Below are 26,532 nucleotides of genomic sequence, written 5' to 3' on the forward strand. Positions count from 1 at the left end.
TTTGGCCAGTTATCCAAATGGCCAAGATGATAGTCTTACACAAAATCTTGTGTTAGTTTGTTTGTGGGAGATTTTATTATGATAGCCCCCAACCAAGCATAACCTGGATACATTTCTGTGAGTGAATTATTAAAATAAATCAATACCATGGAATAATTTCCCACTAATTAATTAGGATCAAATTACTGATATAGACAACACCTCGGATGAATCTCCATGAATTAGACTAAGTGGATAAGCATTCATTAAAGTTTATACATCCTACCCTCTCATGTGTATGTGTGTGTGTGTGTGTATGCGTGTGTGTGTGTGTGTGTGTGTGCATGTGAGTACAGGTGCATGCATGTGTGTGTGTGTGTTTTCATCTTGATCTCATTCTGATTTTCCTATTTCCCCTTCTCAAGTGCATATCACTACTTCCAATCTATATTATATTACTGAAATAGAAAAATTACAGAATAGTGAACAGGTCTGTTTTTCACTAGTCAAACCTGTGAGGAAAAAATGGCTGAAGTTGTAAGAGGAAAACTTGAAGTGTACATTGGGATTGGGATTCAATGTCAATATTCTAATTATGACTAACCATTACAGCTTTTACAAGACATTGCTTTTGAACTAGAGAGATGCCTCAGTGGGTAAGCATGAATGCTAGCTACTCTTCCTGAGGACCTGAGTTTGTCCTCAGCATCCTTATTAGGCTACCCACAATCATATATAACTCCAACTCTAGGGAGACTGATACTTTCTTCACATAATACCCACACACATGAACAATACAATTAATTCTTTAAAAGGCATGGCTTTTGGTGAAAACACCTCAGAGGATACTTGAGTCATCTCTGCATTTTTTTTTTTACAACATGTAAGTTATATGTAAATGTATAATTTACTCAAAGAGCCTCACATTTAGCCAACAGGAATGTGTGTTTGGGCCACATATGTCACGTGCATTATCAGTTTGCACTCTCTGATCTATAACAAAGTGTAAAGAGGACACAGGGAGAGGGAGCTGATTTAAAAAGCTGGAGACACTGAAGGAAGAGAGAGATTTTGTAGACATGTGTGCATGTAGACAATAGCTGTGGGATGGGATGGAAAGGGAGGAAGAAGGGGACTTTGTCATTGGCTCATTTTGCTTATGTGTTTTGTGAGCTTTTCTAGGCCAAGAATATGAAGGTTGAAGTTAACCAATGTATTTCTTTAATAACAATAATTCAATGAGACCAAGTCTTGCAGATTCAAAATTAAGGCTGTTATAAAAAACATCATGTCTAAAGACAATTCTAAAAAGAGCTCAACATATACATAAATTGGGGATTTAAGAGTAAAATGGGATACCTGCACATGTACTAATATTAGTGGACAGTGTTTTATGTTTTTTTTTTCCTTACAGACCTTTGTTATGTACTTCCTATTGGCACTGGGTTCCTGTAACTAGTTTTTTTTCCTATAAAGAGAAATTGGGCTCTGAGTAGATCTTCATCCCCTTCTTGATTGCAATTTGTTCCTAGAATTCTGAGACAACAGAGCCCTGTATGTGTTTGGATATATTGTTCCTGGACCTCCTGGGGCTGGATGAAGGAATTCCATGGGGTGCTGCTACAAGGCTGGCTCGATCACTTTGTCATAGAGCACACTGCAAAGTGGAGGTGGGATTTGATCTTTCTGTTCTTTGCTATCAGTCTGAATGTCCTTGTGGCTCCCGACTCACTGACTGCTGATTCTGGGCAGGAGGTGAGTGAGCTCAGGTGCATGGAATTGAAAGGTAATGAGAAAGATTAATCAAATTCCTTCCAGTGAAGGCTGCGAGTGCCAGCCTCTGTCCTGGATAACCCCCTACATGGGAGTCAGAGGCTGGGCTCTGCCCTCAGGTATTTGGTATCTGAGGTAGACATCTGTGTTTGGAGTAAACTGAGAGGGACTGGAGGCCTCTCCTGGCATGGTGTCACTGCTTCATTATGACATACTGCCAAGGTTTGCTTGCAATCTCCTTGGACCGTGCTCATTTAGTTATGGAAAATAGGGTGAACATGAGTTATGGGAAATGCACTTAGCTGTTGAGACAAGATGGCCCCAGTGGTGAGCCTCTGACATGGAAAAAAGCCCCACACAGTCGTTAAGTTGTAGACTGGCGTAGTAAGAGACACATGGGGAGTAAATCACTCTATTCTTGGCATATTTACCTACCTGATTAGATTATCTGTTTGCTTAGCTTTTATTTAATCTAACTCTAGCTAAACAGGTACAAGTAGAATCTGTTTTCTTGATGAGATGCCTACAGTAGATGGATACTTTCCCTTGCAGGTTAAAAAGATCCTTATGGTTTACAATGTAAACTACAGCAAGATACAGGGACATATGTGCCTTTATTATTTTTGAGTTTAAATTGTCACCTGGTGACCAATGAACTATCTATTTGGGGCTATAATTCTCTTCACTAGTAAAATTGGTATCGTGATGTCACCTGTCATGGCAGAAGGTAGAGAATGATTTCTGTTGTTTGGTGAATCTTTATGCAGCTTCTAGCCTAGGGGAATTCTTACATGATTTGGTAAAGAGCACATATACACAGAGTGCATATTCTCACTGGCTAATGTTTTGATTTTCATGGGTGCTACCTACAGGAAGCTCTGACATCTATCTAGCACATTGTTGATGTAGTAGAAATGGCTGCCCAAACCTCAAGGGGCAGCTGTTAAAAGAAGAGCCAAGAAGTCTTTAGAGGACAAAGCAGTGCATGCAGTGCTCTTTCCAAGTTTCTGCCATGCCAAATATGTGTGTGTCATTTGCTCCAGAATTCAGAATCGAGCAATTGGTCTGCCAGTGTTGTAGGTGCTTGAGCACAGGGCAGGGAGATTCTCCTACTGTTGCTACATGCCATGCACACACAGCAGGACTTCCTCTAAGCTGAGAAGGAGATGCTTGGTTACATAACCACTGTCACCAGAAAATGACAAATATCAGCCTTTGTCTGCCACTAATAGGATGTATGATTGTGGGCAAGTCATTTTATTTCTTTCAGACATACAGTTTATTTTGCTGTGATATGACAGGCCTGAAAAATACCAATAAATTTGCATTATTTATTTATTTTTAGGAAGTTGATTAGAGTCTATTGAAATCTGACTTAGATACTCCAGGTGTAAAGTGTGATTAAAGAAGTCCTACTCTGGTTGAGGGTGTCAGGGTAGAAGGAGGGAAGCCCCTTGTTATGTCTTTGGAGATCCTGGGAGAATTTTAAGGACCCTGTGGGGTCCTATGGAGCACACTGGGTTCTGAAATTGCCCAGGTGTCTTCAATCATTTGGTAATTTCATAATATACAGATTGAGAATACTGCTTAATTTAGCAGTCACTCTGCTCATACTTTAGAGTCTAAGACTTTAAGACTTGATTCAGAGCATACAAATTAGAAGTTTTGGTTATACTTGATTCAATTTTGTTTTAAAAGAGTGAATGGCTTTTTGCTCAGGAATACACTAAATGAAAAAATGATGTGGGTGCAGTCGGAGGACATTGGAGGATCCTTGCCCAGGCTTTCGAAGCTGTGGTGGCTTCCATTGGAGGATTTGGCAACAGTTTTGGGGACTGTGGTTGTAGTTGAGGCCATGGTCATGGTCAAGACCACAGGCATTGTGGACGTAAAGTTAAAGAAAAGGGGTAGTAGATCCCTATCACCAAGCTGGGCTGCCTGGTCAACAACATGATGATCAAGTCCCTGAAGTTCTACCCATTCACTCTGCCCATTACAGAATCAGAGATTACTGACTTTTTTCCAGGAGCATATCTAAAGTTGAGGTTCTAAGCATCATGCCAGAACAGAAACAGACTGTTGCTGGCCATTGAACTAGGTTCAAGGCTTTTGTCATGATCTGGGGACTATGATCATCATGTGCTCTTGGTATGAAGTTCTCGAAAGATGTAGCCACTGCCATCCAAGGGATCATCATCTTGAAACTTTCTAGCATCTCCATGTAGAGAGGCTATTGGGGGGACAAGACTGGCAGGCTCCTACTGTTCCATGTAAGGTGACAGGCCTCTGTGGCTCTGAGCTGGTGTGCCTCATCCCTTTTCCAGAGGCACTGGCATTGTCTCTGTTCCACTGCTGCCATTGCCCAGTATGGATGCCCAGTATGGATGACCGCTACACACCAGCCAGGAGCTGCATTGCCAGCCTGGGCAAAGAGGCCACATTTAATGCTATTTCTAAAACTTACAGCCCTTTGACTGTGGACTTCTGGAAAGAGACTGTGTTCACCAAGTCTCCCTACCAAGAATTCACTGACTAACTTGTAAAAACTCACAGCAGAATCTCTGTTTATAGGAACCAGGCTCCAGCTGTAGCTAGCACATAAGGAAGGGGTTTTATGCAAGAAAAATCAAGTGAATTACATGTTTAATAAAAATTGAATGGAAATAAAAGGTCTTGAAGGGCTGATATTTCCAGTTTATTCACCAATGGTCAACCCACATACTAACTGGCCCTAGGAATTCTAAAGAACCAAAGAACAGAGAAGTTCTTACCTTCTAAAAACACTGTATTTTAGAGAGACCATGTAGTTTATACTTACACACACAAGAAAACAGAAGGCGAGAAAGCACCGTGCTAACAGCATAGTTTCAGATAATGGGGCTAAGGGGAATTTCAAAATTTTTAACTTCTTTTCTGAACTTTAAGCAACACACACACATTTAGAACTTTCACAGTCATGAAAAGTTATTAAAATGAACATATTTTCATCTAAAAGTAATTAAGTTAATTAAAAAGATTATTAAGTCAGCACAAAAATTCAGATTAATAGTATTAAAAATAGCCTTTTATTGACTTGGAACTCAATGAGCCAGCACAGTTATAAATCTGAGACCCCACATTGCCGGAACTTATAGAGGACCTTTTACCCTTTCTTTTGATGGATGTGCTTCATTCCTCCAGAGACAGAAGACCAGTGACTGGAAAATACTCTGATAGAAGATTGAGTGGCCATTTTGCTGGCCACTCACATGAGGCATTATTCACTGTTTGGATCAGAACAGATGTTCAAATCAGTAACAGTTTTCATTTAAAACTTCTGAGAACCAGCTCTTTTATTTCTCAGTGCTATACACAAGGCATTCTTTTTGTTTGTTTGTTTGGTTTGGTTTGGTTTTTAAGACAGGGTTTCTCTGAGTAGCTTCGGATCCTGTCCTGAAACTCACTCTGCAGATCAGGCTGGCCTCAAACCCACAGAGATCCATCTGCCTCTGCTTCCTCAGTGCTGGGATTTAAGGCATGTGCCACCATCTCCTGGTTCACACAAGGCATTCTTATAAGGTAGATGTTACTATACTTTTAAAATAAAGATTTAATTTTTATTTTATATGTGTAAGTGTTTGCCTGTGTGTAGGTCTATGCATCACATGTACTTTTGGTGCCCACGGAGGCCAAAATTTTTTTACTACAACTTCTGTTTAATGACTTCTACAAGAAGATACTTGATAAATATTGTTAGATCCCAATGTCAGGGCCTAATTTACAGGACAAGCTAGGCAAATCCTTAGATTACATATTGCATTTTAACCATAGTGGTACTTAGGAAGTTAACAGACAACTGAACAAAAGTGCTCTGCCCTGACTGTCCCTTTTATCTATAAGGATCTCTAAGTTAATTAGACTTCTTATTCACCAGCAAAATATAAAAAAATGCTTTGTTTTCAGTATATGCTTGTCTTCTTAAAGAGAGACCAGAGGATAATGGAGGGGTAGATAGATGGTGACAGACAGAAATGGCTACAGTAGCCAGACAGATCTATATTCAGTTTATTATGTTTGATTTCCAGAGTTAATTGAGTGTTTTACCCTAAAATTGTCTTTTTCTTCCTCTTCCTCTCTTTGCTGTAATTTAAAAAATAAGTGCAAGGGGAAAAAATCAATTTTAAAGTTTGCTTTCCAAAGTTGCTCAATGGTCTCCACAGCCATTGATTCACAGGTAGTGCCAAGTGGGCAGATAAAACTGGCTTCATTGTGTTCCTGGATAAACAGTTTCCTTTCTTTCTTCCTTCCTCCTTTCCTCCCTTCCTCCCTTCCTCCCTTCCTCCCTTCCTCCCTTCCTCCCTTCCTCCCTTCCTCCCTCCCTTCCTCCCTTCCTCCCTTCCTCCCTTCCTCCCTTCCTCCCTTCCTCCCTTCCTCCCTTCCTCCCTTCCTCCCTTCCTTCCTTCCTTTTTTGTCTTTGTTCGTGGTTTTTGTTTTCTCCTTTTCTTTTTGGTAGCGCTGACTAATCAAACAGAGGGCTTGAAGCTTTCCAGGCAAACACCCCAATGCTGAGATTCTTTGAGACTGTATATGTGAGGAAGATTTTGAGGGATGATGGGGTATAATGTAGCCTATGGCATCTCAGTTAAAGAATTAGGAGAGAACCAAGAGACTAAGGGCTTCAGAGTAGATGCACTCATCCTTGGGTGATGGATGAGCAAACTGAAGTCTAGAATATGTAAGTAACACATGTCACAAAGACTTTGAAGGGCACAACAGGATTTTGAATCCCAAATCTAACTGTGCTCATTGCTCCCCTTTAGTCAATCAGTTCTGAGGATCGTGGCTTGTACTCACCCTCTAATTCATAGTCCCACTGTATTACTTTACACATAATGTTGCTAAAAATGGCCTTGTCTGTTTTCTTTTCTCTTTTCTTTTCTTTTCTTTTCTTTTCTTTTCTTTTCTTTTCTTTTCTTCCTTCTTCAAAACAAAACCAAATAAAATAAAATAAAATAAAAGATACATCATATAATTCGATTCCCTTTGGGTTAGCTTTCTAATCTTCTAGAGTTGTGCTGAAAGTGAGGTCATGGGGCAGAAGGTGGTCTTGAATATTGAATAAGAAGAGCACTTTGTTAAAAGACCCCTTGTGACCTCGAATATGTGACTTGACCTCTTTGAATCCTGTTTCCCTCCTTTGCATAAGACCTTGATAGCACCTGCCCTGCATTCTGCATGGGCCTGTTTCCAGGGTCTTAAATAGTGACAGTAAAGCACAGGTTATGTGTGAAGTGTAATTCATTGCATGAATGAGGGCTTCTGGCCAAGAAGATGTGGTCCAAGGTCTTCTTTCCTGGGAACGAAAGTGTCATATAAACTTTTTGTTTCCCCAATATACCTGAGACGATCAACTGAAATGGAAGGATTCATTTAGTTTCATTGCAACAGAAGTTTCAACCCCTGGTTCTTGGTTGGCTATGTTTTGAGGATCTGTAGTGAGGTAGAAAAATCATGGCAGAGGGCACATGTGAAGCAAAAGTGATATCCCCATAACCTCCGATAAACAAGGAGAAATAGGTAAAGTCTCAGAATCACTTTCAAGGCTAGCTCCAAATGATCTTCACCCCCACCACATTCTACCTTAGAAGGTTCTACCATCTCTCCATAGCATCAAGTTTGGGAACAAACCTTTAGCATATGACTTTTAGGGATATTTAGATGTTAAACTAGAAAACTAGAAGACAGTCCTGGCACAGAAGATTCCTGGTCATATTTTTAAGAGACAAATCTTTCTTGCCATCTTACATGTGTGTTGATTTTGATTCTCTGCTCCCATCCCAGAACATCCTCTAATCCAGTGAAGACCCTCAAAGAGTAAGATGATGATGCTGGTGAACTGTGGCCTGCTGTCCCAGGATGCTAGCATTTGCAATATGGCATTATATTTTGTTCCCATTTGAATTATTTGGACTATGGGGAGAAAATAGCCATGGTATAGATTTGTGAGAGCTACATTCTCAGGTCATTTGATGTCGTACATAGAATAACAAGCTTCTAAGGCATTTTCTACCCCTCCTGAAGCTTTCTTCCTTATTAAGGTACAATTGCCTTTCAAAACTAACTCATCCAATAGCTTTCAAAGGAAAAAAAAAAAAGACATCGATCTCTAATAATTGCTTGATGTCTGTCAGCTCAGGGCTAGTTATTTCCTTCTATGACTTCATTGACTTGGAGGTATATCACTATTATTATTTTGCCAGTGAAGAAAAATGCTCCGTGGTTAAAGTCTGAGGTCATCCAATAAGTAAGGGGTCAAACCAGGATTTGAACTTGCTTTGCCAATGCCAAATGCAAGAATCATTTTGGCCACAGACATATGATACAAGGTGCATCAGTGAAATTCAAAATGATGTTGGAATGAACTGTAAAAAAATTAGCATCATATCCTGAATTCTGAAATTGAAGGGAGGAAGTTGTGATGTCAATAGAAGGGTCAGTATTTGGGGAGAAGAATGGGACCAGCAAGAGGGAGAGGGAAGAGATGGCTATGGGGTGTGAATATAGGCAAAGAGGCAGGCATTAGTGAATGTAATTTATCAGAAGCACTTGGATAATAGACACAAGCTTTTCCTTTTCTTATTATGAAAATTAATCCATGTTCTATGGAGCGGGGTACCCAGAGGTTTCTCTAAATGAGACTTAACTGGAACACAGCCAGCTTATACCCATATTGTTGGCTGTTTTCTTCTTCAGTGGTAACCCGGGTGTTTCCATCAGATACCAGGTCATGTAAAGGCTGAGATATTTACTACCTGACTTGTAGAAAGGTTTTGCTGACCTGGGTGCAGAACATGTGAAAATTATAGAGGCATATTAAAAAGTCAGAAAATCATCAACTTAGAAATAGCTACATTTTGCCGTTTTTCTTAGGTTGTCTTTCCTGGCCATTAAGTTGCTAGAAGATTCCACATAGAGGGATAGTCCCTCAGCCTAGACACATGGGGGAGGGCCGGGGCCCTGCTCCAAATGATATGACAGACTTTGAAGACTCCACATGGAAGGCCTCACCCTCCCTGGGGAGCAGAAAGGGGATGGGAAGGGGGATGGGAGGAGAGGAGGGTGCGGGAACTGGGATTGACATGTAAAACAAGCTTGTTTCTAATTTAAATTAAATAAAAATAAAACACACTTCTATGAAAATTTTAAAAAATGTTGCTAGGAGATGCAATTTTAATAATATTATTTAGTATTAATGCCCCACATTTTTCTTGGTTCCTCTTTCCTATGGGTAGTCTCTATTTTTTTTTTTTTTTCTACTGCAAATAATGCTATGTGTACATTTGGCTACACAAGTTGCTGTTTTGTCTCTTTTACTATCAAGTGCTGCCAGTGAGATTCTTTTCTGGGAAGGTGCAAGAGTCAGTAATGTTCTTGGCATCTGTAAAATATTGCTTTTTGCAACTTACACTGAACTGCATAGTACAGGTGGCAATGTCCGCTTCTGTTAGCCTTTGCTAGTACTGAGAAGCATGGTTTTGCTTTTGAAATTTTCACTATCTGTAGCATGGGTACTCTCCTTTTCCTTTGTGCTATGCACCTGCCATTTTCTCCTGAGGATTTAAAAGTTTTCATGGTAATTAATTGGTGCATGCACCTTGTACAAAAGAAACGGGTTTCATGATGTCACCTTGTTTAAGTATAATCATATATTTTGAACCTTCTCACTTCCCAATATAGCCTCCTGACCCCGCTAGTCTCATCTTAAATAGCACGCCTACTTTTATGTTATATGTGTGTGTGAACAGCCCAGGTTCCACATATCAGAGAAAAAAAATAAAGGTGATTTTTGTCTTTTGATGAGGCTCATGTCACTTAACAAATTCCTTTGGAATTGCTGAATTGTGTATATACACCACATTGCATTTATCTGTTCAACTGCTAAGGAACACCTATGCTGATTCTATCTCTGGATTCTGGTTATAATCCTACAGTAAACATGGATGTGCAGGCGCCTCTGTGGCATGCTGATTTAGTTCTGTTTGGGTATATTCCCCGGAGTAGTACAGCTGGGCCATATGGCAGTTCTATTTTTCGTTTTGGGTGGAATTTGCCTGCTGGCATCCATCATGGCTAGACTAGTCCTTACTTCCACCAGCACAGAATTTTCCCTTATAATTTTTGATGGACATTTTGTAAATTACTATTACTGTCATTTAGTGTTGCAAATGATATGGTAACAGTTAAAACATTTTATATATTTTCCAGGAGCAGGTTATTTTTCTTAAGGTTTATTGACTTTTCCTTTATGAGAATTCCTTCCATGACATTTTCTTTGTTTAAAAGCACAGGTATTAAATGTTCATTTTTTTTTATTTTGGGGTTTAATGTACAAATTCTATTAAAATTTAGTTCTGACACAAATACTGAACTGAGACATATTCTATCCTTTTGTTATTCAAGTTGCAAACTTGAGTTGTACAGTTTGCTAGTGACCCCTCCTATCCTGTCACTGGCTTGTATTGTTCCCTCTGTTTCCTGAGCATTGGCAGACCCTAGATTCTCTAGATACTCTTTTGGTGGTACCTATAGCAATATTACATAGTTTTATTTATAATTGTTTTTCAGTGCAGTCTGATAACTTCTACAGAAATCCATCCTTCACTGTTCTGTATTTTTGTGCATATAGCTTTAAAACTTCAGGAGTTTGCTGATACTTGTGATGATTCTAGCACAAGGGTTATCAAACTATAACTCACAGTCCTAAGGCAGTTGGTCACTTACTTCTATAAATAAAATTGTATTAAAATATGGAGACACTCATTTGTTTATTTTTCTCTAGTACATAATTTCTTTACAATAGCAATGTTGAGTAGCTCTGACAGAGATAAAGGTGCTACAATACTTAAATACACTTTATAGAACACTTGCCAAGTCCTGATCTAAAATATTTGCTGTAGGAATCCAAGTATACAGGACACCAAGGTCTAGGAAATTATCCTTCTTGGGACACCAGATATTTCCCACAGGGTCTTTGCTCACATGTTCTAGCTTAGTGCATTTCTGTCTTCCTCCTCACAACATTAAGTCAAGGCAGAGCTCTCTGATATTCAGCTGGCTCTTCTCACTAGCTCTTGAATGACAAGCATTTCTGCCTCGTCCAACTTCACTCTATAGCTATGAACACTTAGGAGTTACCAGCACACCCCATTAGCCTACACAGAATAAGCACTGCCTTGGTGATCTTACCACTTGAAAGAAAATCTTCTCATTGGTGGTTGAGTATTTCAGGTGAGCCACGGTTCTGATTCTGACCACCTTTTCACTATTTCTCTCCATTGACCAAGGCTAATACAAGTCAGTCATGTCTGGATTATTGGAGGCCTACCATAGAAGTATTTCAGACACTTTGATGGAGGAAGGTCCAGAGAGTATGAGCTCGTGAAAGGCAACCAAGGTCACTGGGAAGGTTAATTCCCTAAGTGTGTGAGCATATCTGAAAGGGACGAGCGACCTTTCTCTATGGCAGGTGTGGACCGTGTGCTCATCGAGTACTTAAAGGGAACTAAAGTGGGGCTTTTATGGGTTTTAGAAAAATTGAATAACCATATCTCCACAAGAACAGACACTCTCCTGCAGAGAACACACAAACTTCTGTAGGGTTGCTTGTTTTTGTGACAGTTTTGAAACTGTCACATTCTGGTAAGAGGTTCTGGCCCTCACTCTCTGTGGTCCAGGATGAGCTCTGATGTATACAGCAGGGAGCTGTGTAGTTTTCTGTAACTGGGCAGAGTTGCAAGAAAGGCAGGCAGGCAGCTGCCCCTAAACCCCCTGCAGGAAAAAACAAGTGTTCATGTATGTATGTGTGATAGTGTGTGTGCATAAGAAGAAAAGTTAGAAAAGAAAAACAGGTTTTTAAAGAAAGTCATGCATATTTTCTGGTATACTCAGAATGTACAAGAAATGGGTTAGGTGAAATGTTATGCATTAGATACTCCCTTAACCTAGAGACAGGAGAGAAGGCCTAGTCCCTACTCCAAATGACAGATTTAGATGACCCCTCCTGAAAAGCATCAACCTACATGTGGAATGGGGGGATAGGAGGGGAGGATGGTAGTGGGGGATGAGAGGATGGGAGAGAGGAAAAGAGGGAGGGAGGGAGGAAGAGAGAGGGAACTGGGATCGATATGTAAAATTAAAAAAAAAAACTATTTTCATACCAATCAAGGATTGAGATAAACAGTTCTAATAATTTTCACTCTAATAAAGAAGGGGTATCATTTCTCCAGGCTCAGGATATTTTCTTCCTTTACACTATACAAGATTGATTAAATTAGGGTGTATGAAAGAGAACTTTGTTGAAGGAAGCAACCAAGAGCCAGGGGAAAGTAGATGTGAACAAAAAGGAAGAGAGGGACAATGGAAGCAGGAATGAAAATGAAAGCATTGCAAAGACCCACTAATAGGATGTAGAGTTTGGTGATGATCATTCAAGAGTTAGAAGATGTCATTGGGTGTTTACACTGCTAAATACACAAAGCTATGTCATAGGACTTAAGGATGGTTCAGCTACCCAGAACTCCACTGTGATGATGCTAACACAGGAGGTCCTGGCCCCAAGAGATGAGCTGAATTCATAGGCATATTATCGCCTCCAAATGAATGGCAGGAATTCCATCCTGTGATATTTATAATAGAACAGAATGTTTGACGTTTTAGATCTTAAAGGAAACTGGAATGGTGATATAGTACCTAAGATTATAGGCTGTATAGTCAGAGAATCTAGATTTGAATCTGTGCAACCTGTGTTTTAGGAAAGTTAGCTCTGTGAACCTGTAAACGACAATGATCAAAGTAATTATTTTTTTTTTTTTTTTTGTTATACACCAAGGCTTAAGTGAGTTGGTGCAGGCTGCTTGACATTGATTGATCAGTAAATATTCATTAGTTATTGATTTAATCTTATGACTAGCCTGTGTATTATACTTCATAATAGCTATCATCATTGTTATAATAGTTTCTTCATATTATATACAAATGTCACCCCAGAGACAAGTGGTCTTTTTGCATTACAAATTCTTGCAAGAAAACCTTTGAAGTTAGAAAAGTTAGGTGAAATGAGGTTATTTAATGCCAGGTACCTACTGGCTTATTTCAGGTCAAAAGTGATTCACAAGGGATAAAATAATAACATTTTGTTAAGTAAGATACCTTAACGTAGTTAAAATATAGATGATTTACTTTTGTTGTAAAGCGAGGCTAAGTATTAAATCAGTCTTGGTCAATGCAAACATAGTTGTAATCCCTAGAGTGTTCTAAAATAGCTGAAGGAAGGCTAGATTAGATTATTTTTACTTTTGAGAGTCTGGGGACCAATGATGGGTTAGATGCTAGAAGTTCTCACTTTCAGAGCCTGAGCTTCACTGGCCTATTGAAAAGAGACTCTCATTTGGTGACTGTGCCTTGTAAATGGCAAGGCCCATTACAGAGACTGTAAGGGAAAAGATTCAAAACTGAAATAATAAAGGGAAAGTTAAAAAATGTGAACTTTTTGTTTACTTAAAAAATATTAAATGTTTTATCTTGCAAGATTTGTTTGTCTGGATGCAGTTATAAGAAATAAATAATACATGGAGTTACAAAGTTTTCCACTACAGTTATATTTAACAAGATGGCTGTATAATCCAGGAAAGACAGAAGAGTAAAGGCAGAGAGTAACACAAGGCTTTCTTAGGTTTCCTGTGTTAGACACACCCACTTCCCTTAAACTTCAGTTCCTGCTTAAACCCTGGAGAGTACTAATCCACCCTCCATTTCCGTAATTCTGTTATTGCAAAATGCTACATAAAAGAAATCATGTATTAAAGAAGTGTCAGCTAAAACTTCAGTTCTAGTTTTATTCATTCAGTAAAATATATATCATTGTTATTCAGCCATTCACCCATTGAAGGATACCAGCATTATTTCCATATCTGGCCTTTATGGAAAGGCTGCTGTTTAGGCACAGTTTCTCATATGAGCACCCAATAGTGCAATTGCTAATAATTGCATATTAATTGTTAAATGAAACAACAGAAGTGTTTTTCAGAGGTCCTGATAACAGCTCCTGGAGTGTCCATGCTGTAGACCTTCCAGGCATGGGATTTTGACTGTATGTATTCATCTTATTATAGCATTGTGACAGGGTGTAGTGAAATCTCACTGTAGTCTATCATTTCCACATACATTTCTTCAGTCACTAATGATATGGAATGTGTTCCCCTATGCTTATTTGCCATCTGTAGGCTGTCTTTAGTGAAATGCATTGTCGGTTCTACTCAATACTTCAATTAATTAAAAAAAGATACATTGAGAGTTTTTTCCTAGTATTTTGTTAAATGTGTGATTTGCACATTCATTGTCCCATTCTGTAGCTTGTCTTTTATTGTCTTCACATGGCTTTCAAGAAGTGTATTATTTCAATGCAATGATTTTTTTAGTAATCAGGTTTTCATCATCAAGAACTCTACTAGATATAGCATCTTGAAGAGTTTTTGTTTTGTTCCTAAATATGTTACATTTCTACATTTTGCTTTTTAAGCCCACATGTATTTGGAGTTACTCTTAATGAAAATATGACACTTAGGCTTGATGTTCAGTTCTTATCTGGGAAGTTGAATGGGCATTGTTCTGCTACTGTGGTTGTAAAGCTTACTTTTCTTTATGCAATATTTTTGTACCTCTGTTAAAAAAATAAGGTGAGTAAATTTGTTTGAGCTTAATTTTTCAGCCATACATTCCAGTGACTTTCTCTGAAATAGTGTCCTACAGTCTTCATTATTATAGTTATACAATGAGGTTGGAAAAACAGGTAGATCAGTTTTCTTTGCTTCAATATTATTTTTAATATTGTTTTAGGTACTTGATTTCTTATTCCATTCTATAACTATTTAACAGTTTGTGTCTATAACAAATATATCTCAGATGTCAACGGATATCTCATTAAACCCATATCATAATTTGTGATAAATAAAATATCTAGTGTGTTGTTTTTTATTCCATGAACATAGTATGTCTTAATGTATTAAGAGCATCTTTAATCATTTTCATTAGCATTGTGCATTTTCCAGAATCCAAGTCCTGTTAGATAGAGTTATATCTAAATTATTAATGTTTTTTGGTGGTTATAAATGATACCTTTTGCTCTCTATATGTTCATTGCTAGTTTATGGAAATATAATTATTACCTATTGCATATTTTGTCTTCTGTGACAAAACTCAAATGCTAAATTCAGATGTGATTTTCTACTTAGGAATCACATTGTCTGCAAATAGAGATAGTTTTATATTATTTTCAAGTCTGTATTCTGTTCTCTTTTCCGTTGATTCTTTCCCTTCTCTTTTTTATCTTTGTCATGCTTTGCATTTCATTTCTTGTCTTTCCTCTTTTCTTTTTTTGCCTTATTTCCCTTGATAGTACTTCCAGTACCATACTCAATATTAGTGCGAACATTCTTGCCTTGTTCCCAATTCTAAGGAGGAGCGTGAAATTAATTTGGAGCTCTAGCAACATGAGGAAATTTACCCCTATTCTTACAGTTTTGAAAAGAGTTTGAAATTATGAATGGGTGTCAGATTTTGGTGAGTGCCTTTTCTATTCAGTTGAAATGCCTGAGTGGTCTCAGTTCTTGTCTGGGATTGTGTTGGATTGCATAGATAGGATTTTTAATATGCAAACAACTTTTACACTTAAAATAAACCCCAGTTTATTATCCATGGCATATGGTTTGTTGTATTTATTACTAAATTCTATTTGCTAATATTTTGCCAGAAATTTTGTGTCTATAATTATGTAGGATTATTGGATTATATTTTCTCTTTTCTATGGTGTCTCTGTCTCATTTTAGTATCAGAGGAATGTTAGTGTCATCAAAATAGCTTCTAGTATGTTCCCTTCTCCTCTAGTGTCTGAAAGTTATTCTATGGAATTAGCATTCCTCTTTTTAAAAATGTTTTGGAGAACTTTCTACTCTAACCATCAGGGTCTGGTTACCAGGTCCATCCTGGGTAGTATTTTAGTTAGGAAGTTACTTGATAGGTAATATCAAGTGATGGTTTGTGATTGTTAGTATTTGTTTAAGATTTCATTTAAATTGTCAAAATTATTTGTTAAAGTTGCTTGTAGTATTCATTCATTTTTCCTTTTGGCATCCTCCAGGATTGCATTGACATCTCTTTTCTCATTCTTAATATTGGTCATTTGCTTCCTTTCTCTTTGTTAGTCTTGGAAGAGATGTTTCAATTGTATTGATTCTTGGAGGAACTATTTTGTTGTTGCTGTTTCATTTTCTAGAATAACTTCTTGTTTTTACTTTTATTAGCTGCTGATTTTCTCTTTGTTCCTTCTCCTAGGAACTTGTTTTTAATCGTGAGATAATGGTCATTGCCTCATTTTAATATGATTATTTAATATGATGTTTCATATATAATGTATTTTGAACATATTTATCCCCAATATTCTCCCTTATATGCCTCCACTTCCACTGATCCCTATTTTATTTTTTTTAATTTAGATTATTAATGTGAGATATATGATTTGCTATTAATATTATATATTTCCTTTTCTGGACATTTTCTTAAGTGATTTATTCACTGGTAAGTTGCCCATGCTGCTGTAAATAACTGTCATCCATATTCTTGTAAATGCATTGTAATGCCAAAATAAATAAACATATACATAAATAAGTCAGGAAAGTAGAAGGGAGGCTCTATGGGAAGAAAATGGGTATCAGTGGAAGTGGAGGGATACAAGAGGGAATATTTTGTAAATATGGCCCAAGTACCTTGTATGCATATATGAAATATCATACTGAAACCCATTATTATATAATATTAATATATGTTTATAAAAATAAATTTCCTTCTTAGGGTTATTTTCTTTGCTACATCACATACTTTAAATGTTGTGTATTTATTTTCCTTCATTGTAATATACTATTTGTTTTTCATGAACCTTTTTTGTTTCATGCATTATTTTGGTATATCTTGATTAGTTTAAAATTATTTTTAATTAAGTTTGTTATTTCTTTCTAATTTAATTAAGTGTCTGGCTGGAAAACACATGCTGTATGGTGTCATTTCTTTTAAATTGTTGGATTTCTGTTTATGAGTTCTCTCAATGTATATGTTCCATATACATTTGAAAATGCATATTATTTTACTCTTGGGTAAAGTGTTCAATAAAGGAGAATTAAATATTTTTGACTGATGAAATTGTTCTGTAGTCTTTTGCTTTTTTTTTTGTTTCACTGTCCTATCAGTTGTTGATAATGGGCTATAAATAATAAACAGTACACATATTTTCTAATGTAAAAAAAAGATAAACTGTAAAATCCTGATACATACAATAAAAAATAATGATAAGCTTAATTTAAAAATATAACCCAACCATGTGCCCCATTTAAACAATTGCTTCTAATAAACTGACATAAATAAGGTAAAAATAAAATTATAGGACAATATACCATGGCAACATAAATTGGAAGAAATCTTGAGTGGTAATGCTAGTTTCAAATAAATTAGACTTCAGATAAAAAGAAAAATGCCAATGACCAGATACAGGGAGAATTATTCTATGACAACAAAAGGGTTAATCTACCAAGAAGACAGCACACTATATATGAATGCTTACAAAATAAAACCAACTGAAGGTAGAGGCTTCACACCCCTCCATCCACAACTAATGCTTGTACTTAGTAGAAGGAACAGAGGCAACTAAGTCTCACCATCCTCCCTGAAGCAGAAGTCTATATCCTTGTTTTGAAAAACATTTGATAAGATATTTGATAAATGTATGGTAAATGACAGATTGCTTGATGGTTCACAATAGGTGACTTGATGTGTGCAGTTAAGATTCCCAAGGAGCTTTGTAGGATATGGGATTATCCCTACATCTCTCAGAATCTATGGATGAGAACTTCCCTTTCTCTGTCCTGTTTCTCCTAATATCTTTGAATTTTCCCTTGCTTTGACTTGCTTGGTGCTAGCCTGTGAGTCCTCTGCAGGAATGTATTGCATTGGACTTTCAACAGTTTTCTGGTGAAACAACACTTAACTGGACCACAAATGGCAATAACTGACTATTAATAGACTATTGTTATAATAATTTGTATTTACTATTCACTTTAACCATTTCTTGGTATTTCAAATTCTTGGAAAATCCCCATGACTGTAATGGTCATGGTTCCCCACTGCAACCATTGAATTCCCCTGGTGAAGAATAGTCAAACAGGTCCCCAGGGAAAATGCAAATTAGAAGAGACTTTTTTTTTTTTCCTTCAGGACACTAGCAGTTACAGAAAGAAATTAGGTCCACTAGTAACTAGTGGGGATTCTTTTAGAAGCATTCATTTAGACTATGTTCATTGTCATTTGATTTTAAGATATGGGGACTGGAAAAATAAATAATGAGTTTTTCCCTTCAGTTGGCAGAGAAACAACTACTAAACAGGTTTCTCTATTCTACTGGGAATATTGAAAGCCATGGAAGAAACAAATGCATTTTTCTTAAATTTTTCTAAGTGTGGAAAAGATACAGCATTTTGCTGTTGTTACTTAACCTTGGAACTATGGTTCATGGTTTCCCCATTTCCTTTTATGCCCAGACAATGGGGAAAAGGCAAAATGACTTTTCTGAAAATTTCAGTCATGTCTATACAGAATCTGACTTGTCTTTCTTGAACTGACAATATTTTTACTGGCAGTGCCTCAAGAACCTAAACTCATCATGGACATCCATTTTGTGTTCTTTAGCTTTATAGGTAGACTTTAGAGGAACTTTAACTGCTTGTCAGTCCATCAGCCCTGAAACTTTAACTTCATTTTCTGGGATGATGAACTTTCACAAAGGTGCTGGAAAAAATTCATGCACCTGAGGATCCTTAATTGGTGTGTGTTGTGTTGAATTGTTGAAGCTTCTTGAGCTATTTACTGGGTATTTGCTCTTTCACTGGACTAGACATCATAACTTATAATTACTCTTTAGTTAGATAGCACAGTTGTGGAATAATTATACATTCTGGCCTCTGACTTTCCTTTCTCCCCTGTCTCCCACTGACTGAAAGGCTAGGATCTTATACCAGCTTCTCTGTGATTACTAGTGATGGATTGTGAAGATTCATCATCACCATGTTCTAGTTTGCATTGTAATTTTCCCCAGTCTGATGATTAGAGTTACCTGTGTCCATTTGTACTATTATAAAAATATATGAGACTAGATTGTTTATGGTGCTGGGGGTTAATCCCAGGGCTTCAGAGACATATTCTACCACCGAGAGACTTTTGTAGGCACCTGGGTAATTTATAAACAACAGAAATTTACATACCATGGTTCTAACACTAGTAAGTCTGACATCAAGTTACTAGTACATTCAGTGTCTATTGAAGGCTGAAATTATTACAACATCGTCCTGTGATCCCCTTTTATAAGATGCTAATCCATTTCTGAGAGTGGAGTGCTAATGGCTTAGTCACTTCTCAAAAGTTAATACAACCAAAATGGGGATTACCTGTCAGCATGGAATTTGGTGGGACACAAGCTTGAAAATCCAAACAAAAGCAGACTTTCATGTCCTTTGGCTTGCACAAATAGCCTGTATCTGGCAGTGGTCCACTTTTTAACTAATGTATAACTAACTGGAGCACATGAAGATTAAATCCATAATACACACTTGACTTCAACTCAGGTCAGCTAATCAGCATAGTCTAAGAGCAGCACCCAAAGTAAGAGATAAGAACAGAATGTTTATCATAGGAATTAGTTTTGAAACATTTTAAGGTCTCAATTAGGTAAGAGTGGTAAGGTAGAACCTGAACTATATCCCTAGTTTGCTAAATTCTAATACCACAGCAGTTTAACGGAGGCACTGGACCTGTTAAAACGGTGTTTCTGTCTTAGAGCACATCATGAGTGATGAATCACTGGATGGATGATGAAGTTCTTTGTGCGGCATGGTTTATTATACATTGTACATGTGTGCTCTGCACCACTGACCTGCTTACAATCAATGCGTGTTCTTCTGAATATTGATAAGATGAGGGATGTGGTGCTCTCTGTCAACCCTGAGGACATTGTGTGTATGAATAAGCTAACATTTTGAAGAAGAGGTTTATAAGCAGGACTTCTCCACTTGGTAGCCAGAAAGGTCTGAATTAGTTAAAAAAAAAACAAGAATAAATAATAGCTTAGAATTTCAAAAACCTTACATTCAACAGTGAGAACCTTCATCAATGAGAATAACAAATTCATTAAGCAGCTTAATAGATCGAATTGTTGAATATATATGACAGTTCAAAGAAATTTGTATTTATATGAATTTTAATCAAGAAAGTCTAATTCCAAGTGTTTTAAAATAGTTTGTTATTATGAGGAACTTGCCCATGAATATGTTCTTTCACAAGCCTTTTGTACAGTATAAAGCTAACCTGACTTTGGTCCTCACACAAATGGTTGTAGATTTTAAATAAAAAACATAGGAAGAACTTAGTGGTTTATTATGAGCATATGCTCAATGAGGTAAAGCCTGAAATTTAAAGAGTCTGAAATGAAAGATGTGTGGCTTTCAATCCTGAGAAAACCTTAGTACTCTATGATCATGGATTGGTTGCCTAGTGTCTCAGAAACCCTATGCACTCATTTCTGACATTGGGAGAAAATGGTACTAGGTTGTGTTAACTTGACACAAGCTAGAGTCATCAGACAAGAGGGAACCTTAACCAAGAAAATGCCTCCATAAGGTTGGGCTATAGGCAAGACTGCAGGGTATTGTCTTAATTAGTGAATGATGGGGAGGGCCTAGTCCATTGTGGGTGGTGCCATGCCTGGGCTGGTGGTCCTGGGTTCAATAAAAAAGCAGGCTGAACAAGCCATGAGGAATAAGCCCGTAAGCAGCACTCCTCTGTGGCTTCTGCATCTGCTCCTGCCTCCAGGTTCCTGCCCTGTTTGAGTTCCTGTCCTGACTTCCTTTAAGATGAACAGTGACATGGAAATGTGAGCCAAATAAACCCTCTCCTTCCCAAGTTGTTTTGGTCACAGTTTTCCACTATAGCAATAGAAATTCTAACTAAGACAATAACCAATAATGCACACCTAATAAAATTACTGGGATATTAGGTGATGTAAAGCATGGAAAATGCTGTAAACTGTACCAACAATGGGATAAATTTATCCAATTGTATTATTAGTGAAGTTAACACAAGGAATGATTGGGAGATGATGCCCTTTCTTTGTGAGAGGTTTATAGATAAGAACTGAGTCTATCTTTGTTCATGTCACAGAATGGCAGCTCCATGTATAATGTTCTAGCCCCTCATTTCTGCTTTTTGTCTAGATGGCAATAAATAGTTGGCAATCGATTGCAGGTTCAGTCTAAAAGTATCCTTCAGTGTCTCATCTAACCTAGCATTGGGTGACTTAGGGTTACTATATATGGTTTGGAGTAAATGGTTTCACGACCCCTGCATTCACTTCAGAATATCCAGATGTTTACAACTGCCTTGCACTTGAGAACAGGAAGCAACAGGAAGAAAGGAACTGGGGTAGCTGTTGCAATTATGTCCTGCCTTTCGCTCTGCTTTCTATTTTGCTCACTGCAGTGACAACTCAGCCTCAAAATGTCCTCTTCTGTCATGTATGCTGTTCAGAGCAGTTATTTAAGGGTTGTGGCTAATAGGGGAGTAGATATCCCTGGTATTTCCCAGAACAGAGTGCTCATTCTGGGAATCTTGGGTCCATGTGACTTCCTGAGTTGGTGATTCACAGTAAGACAGGGGCTAGGTTTGGCATGACACAAGGCTGCATATCCAAGTAAATCCCCTGGGAGAGGAGAAAGCTGCTGTGAGTCTTCTCTGCTAGCCGAAGCTCCCATTGTATGCACAAAACACCCTGTCCCAGGCCCCAGATGTGTGCAGGTTTCTATTGCCAGTGCTGTACTAAGATTTGAAGGGTGAGAGAAGAGATGCAAAATCACGAACACTGAGGGCGGTGTTAGTTAGGAAGAAGGCAGCTTCCTGCACACTGTTGTAGGTGTTAGTGAGATTATCAATTGCTGGCTCCGGCAGACGCAGGACTGGAGGGCTGGGGGAATGTGATGGCCCCTCTCTTCACTGCTTCTATCCCCCACTCCCGAGCTTATGATTTCCCAGGGATCTGTACTCTGCACTTGCATTTCTGCAGTGAAATTAACTTGAGCTCTGCAGGTAAGTCTTTTAGCTCACCTTTAAAGCAAAAGGTTTGTGAGCTGCGGTGGGGCTGGTTCTACCCCATCCTCCTATTATCGCCTGTGTTTTCTTAGTGCAAAAGTAGGATTTGGGAGCTTACATGGGGAAGGGGCAGAGATTTGAAGGAGCCAGATGAAGTACATGGCCCTGAGGGAAGAGGGAGGTGGGGGAAGGTGAGCAGAAAGAAGGAAGGGACCCTGGCATGTTCTTTCTAACAAATCTTACTTTTTTTTTCTCTCTCTCTCTTGGAAATCCTGCCTGTAGGCTGGTACCTGGCTCGAGAACAGGGTCTCAGGCATGAATCATAACTGTGATGTTCTTCCCCCACCCCCTGTTTTTGGTTACCGCTGCATGAGAGCAGGCAGACAGAAGCAGGGTTGCACATTGTCAATACAGGCTGCAGAAGTCAATAAGCAGCCAGACAGGGAGTGAAATTGGAGGAGGCAGCTATAGATTTCTTAGGTTATTTCTTGTGAGTTTTTTAGAACGTGTGTGATTCAGGCTTGTCAGGTACTATTTTGAGATGGGCTGAGACAAACATATTCCCTTAGTATACCAGATGTTGTCTGCATCCTCCCAATTTCCACAGGCACCTGGGTTGACTTCCTTGTGGGGAGGGCTGTCCAGGAAAGAGGCAGAAATGAGGAAACTGGAAACTGTGATGGGAGAAATGACAGTTCTACTGCTCTAGAATTTGGTAAGGATAATAATACAGTTACTAGGATGCTACTAATTTAGTTGGAGACCAAGGGCTGTACATCATTCAGTGTAGTTCTTAGGTCACAGTGGGTACCCAGTGACTGCATGCTGATGGACTATGTTTTACTTAGAATGGAATAATAATGCACACTGGAATTATGAGGAAATGTGTTCTGCTGAATCATAGAGTAATGCCTTCAAGTGGAATTATTTGATTCACAACCATTCACCTTCTCCCTTTCCTTTCTATCTTATTATTAAGTATATAGTTACATAGGATTTCAGGTAGCTTATGAGACAGATTTCATGGAAGTTAATATCACTGGCTATAAATGAAAAAAAAAAGCCATACTTTTCTCTAATAGTTGGTCTTGCATATTTCTGTAGTGACATGGGTGCTGAAATATAAGGCTATGCATAATTTTCATTTAAACATTCGTTTCAACTTCGTCTTCTGCCAGCCTCTTGCTTGATGCTGCAAACATCAAGAAAGAAGTAGATGGGTGGCTTTGCCTCCTTTGGATCTTTAATGAAGAGAAATAATCAGAGGGTAGGTAACCATCACATAGGCAATTGAGTAATGCATGATGACCGAACATTTTGCCTCTGAGAGGCAATAAAGGAGATGATTGGGTGACCCTTCCCCATTCCTTAGGCTGTACATCTCCCTGGTAGCCATGTAGTGCTTGGCTTCCTCCTCACCACTGTTTGAAACAGAGTCAAAAAGTGCATGGTCTCTTGCTTAATAAAACATTCTATTATTTTCTCAGCTACTAAGCAATTCTGTTATCACTGATCAAAGCTTCCTCAGTTTAGCGTGTTTGCCATTGGCTATGGTGTACATACAAGCTGCATAGGCTTCCTGGAGCTTGAGTTCATTTGATAGTGGATGCTGGGGATGGAGTTGTGGATTCCAGGTATCTTTTAAGTTCTTGCGGTGGTGAAGACTGGGAGGCTGCCTGACAGCCAGGGGAGATATGGACAGATGCTTCCCATATTAGATATGGCTTGGCTCATGTTTCCACCTATGGCTTATAGTTGGGGGTGGGTAATATGAATTTATTGAACCCCCACAAAATATGTACTTAATAGAGTCCTTGGCATATTCAGAGAGTAAAATACAATGTCCCGCCTTTCTCCACTTCTCCCTTCTTCCTCTCTCTCTGAAATAGGATTTCATGCAACCTAGGCTGGCTTCTAACTCCTTGTCTAGCCAAGGGTGACCTGAGAATGAGATTTATAACAGGCTCCCTTTACTTCCTGAGTGTTGGAATCTTAGACTTCTGCTACCATACCACTGGTTTTTGCAGTGTTGGGGACTGATTGAACTCAGGACTTCCTACACTTCCAAGCACTCTACCAACTGAGCCACATCCTCAGCCCCAATTAATAGTCCACCTTTTCCCCAAGTAGGCTACTCCATTTCCTATCTAGGGAATGCTGTTACATTATCTCATTTGTTTCTTTTGGTATAGAAAGATGTTTTATCCTATTTCACAGATGAGGAAACCAAGAGTCATGCATTTTATATGCACCTTCCCTAAACTTGCACAGCTATTGATTGGAGGAATCCAGATTGAAAATGTTTAAGTGCATCACAAGTATCTGCAGAAAGTCACATTTAGAACGTATTTAATTTTATGAGATGGTGCATGTTTGGGGCGGCAAAGTCTGGTTAGGGAAAGTACCCCAAGGAAGAGTAAGAATGAAAATTAGCCTTGAAGGGCTGACAGATAACAAAGCACAGCTGAAAGTGTTTTTAACAGGAAGGGTGGTAGTGATTGGTTCATGCCATTGAGATCAATGTCACGATGGTCTGGATTTTCCTGTCTGTTGTTACTTGCTATGTTGGCTTTATCATTAAATTCTACTACTTTCTACAGTCCTCAACCTTCCTAATGTTGTCGCTACTCTTCCTTGTGTTGTGGTACCACTCAACCATAGAATTGTTTGTGTTGCTGCTTCATAACTGCAGTTTTGCTACTGTTATGAATCATAATGTAAATATCTGTGTTTTCTGATGGTCTTAGGTGACTCCCATGATAGAGAGTTGTTCAACTCCCCATAGGGGTCACCCTCCTGAAACACACACACACACACACACACACACACAAATTCTAGGGTTTTTTTCTTATTGGCCTCAGCCATGTTAGTGGGAAATAGAAGATAAAGGGTTATTCAATACCCTTCCCTAAAGGGTGTAGTTGAGGTGTAAGTCATACGGTTTTTCCTCCCGCCGCCTGGTTTTGCCCCGCCGCCGCGGCCAGCCCCAAATAACACACTGAGACTCTGTATTAGATATAATTCTGTTGGCCCGGTTACTAGTTTCTTATTGGCTAGCTCTATCTTAATTATTAACCCATTTCTATGTATTTCCACGTGGTCTTACCGAGAGCAGAGGAATGGCGGTTCTGTTCTCTCTAGGCTCTCCATCCTGACTCATCCTTCCTACTTCCTCTTCCTCCTTATCTCCTAGTCCCTCGTATCTTCCTTTCCTATTGGCCAACAGCGCTTTATTTATTAACCAGAATGAGAAACATATACAGAATGACATCTCCCATCAGTTGAGGCTAGTGGAAAAGAAATTTTTCTAGAAGGAAAGCAAGGTAGGACAAAGGACAATGGATTCTTGGTAGTCCCTCATCATCCTCAGGCAGAGGAGTGTGGTAGTGGAAACAAAAGTCTCAGATGAACAGTTGAGGGTAGAAGGGGGGCTGGATCAAGAGAGTCAAGAAGCTAGCAAAATCTACTTACCAGAGTATCTGACCCTAAAGCTATATTGTCACAGCTGGATAGCTCCATCTTGGACCCCAGAGGTTCTTTGAATAATGAGTTAGAAATCAATGTTGCCAGCAGATTGGGTTCATATCACTAGAAATGATTGACTTGTCTTCCCATCAATGTTCCTTCTCAATATGCCTTCTCTCTTTCTGATGCTTCACAAGGTCTGTGCGTAGTGACCTATCCATGCCATGGCAATCTGCTTTGGTATAATATTGCTCACCACTGTTCATCTACAAATAAAGAGAGGACCCCAGGGTTTGGGAGCCTGATGCATGGTCCTAAGGCTAAAGCCACTTATGGTTTCACCAATGCCCACATTTTCCCAAGGGTTTCTGAGGTTAGGGGTAGGAAGTTATATTTGGTCCTCAAGAACTTAGAGTTCTTCCTCCTCCTCCTCTTCATTTTCTTTCCTAGAGAAGCACGATAGGTAGGAAGAAAGGATTCTGTGCTGGAAGTAATCAAGATATATGGATTTAATCTGGATCCTATGTAGACAGTTCCCTGGTTGGACTTTGTACAAGTTCCTTTAATTTCTGAGACCAAGCCCTCAACACAGGTATTTCTATCCACTTTCTTTCTCCAGGAAGAATTATTTTACTGTCAAGCTTTGTTATTCTAGCGGAGCATCCAGGGTTGTGCTTTGGAAGGCTGTTTCTGCCTGTTTGAGTCAAATTAGATGTAGCAGGTGCAAAGGGCTGAAGGAGACTCAGTGGCTGATAGAATTACAGCCTGAATTCGTGGAGGCATTTGAAGTCCTGGACATTGACCCTTAGAATCCTGTACTGATTTGGTCCCCCAGCTTTTCTCAGTCTGTGCTGCATTCCTCTGTGAGTGACTACAATACCCTGAGTCATGTCTGGGAATAATCCTAGTTAACATGGCTTCTCCTCTTTCCTTTCTGCTACTTGGCACCCCTGGGCTTCCTTTACACATTTCACTAGTCAAGCAAGTCCTATTAATTTTATATTCAAATCCCTCTTAAACCCACACCACCTTATTCGTCTTCAGTGTTCCAATGCTGTGTTCTACTTCACTGAGCTTTTAAATTTTTTAATTTAATTTTTG

The 26,532-nt window shown here is 38.6% G+C and overlaps 1 protein-coding gene across 23 annotated transcripts in view; it reads left to right on the plus strand.

The window, feature by feature from the left end:
• The window catches only part of Nrxn3 (neurexin 3), a 1,441,261-nt gene that overhangs the window by 131,909 nt on the left and 1,282,820 nt on the right, over positions 1–26,532 (plus strand). Inside the window, exon 1 of one of the 23 annotated variants that reach the window (XM_051196134.1) lies at positions 21,780–21,963. The exons of the other annotated variants lie outside the window; for them this stretch is intronic. Coding sequence (XP_051052091.1) covers positions 21,855–21,963 — 109 coding nt within the window. The 5' untranslated portion in view covers positions 21,780–21,854. Of the gene's footprint in view, positions 1–21,779; positions 21,964–26,532 lie in introns of those variants that run through there. 23 annotated transcript variants of the gene reach the window in all.

The sequence above is a fragment of the Phodopus roborovskii genome, unplaced genomic scaffold, assembly GCF_943737965.1.
Source record: "Phodopus roborovskii unplaced genomic scaffold, PHOROB, whole genome shotgun sequence".
Lineage (NCBI taxonomy): Eukaryota > Metazoa > Chordata > Mammalia > Rodentia > Cricetidae > Phodopus > Phodopus roborovskii.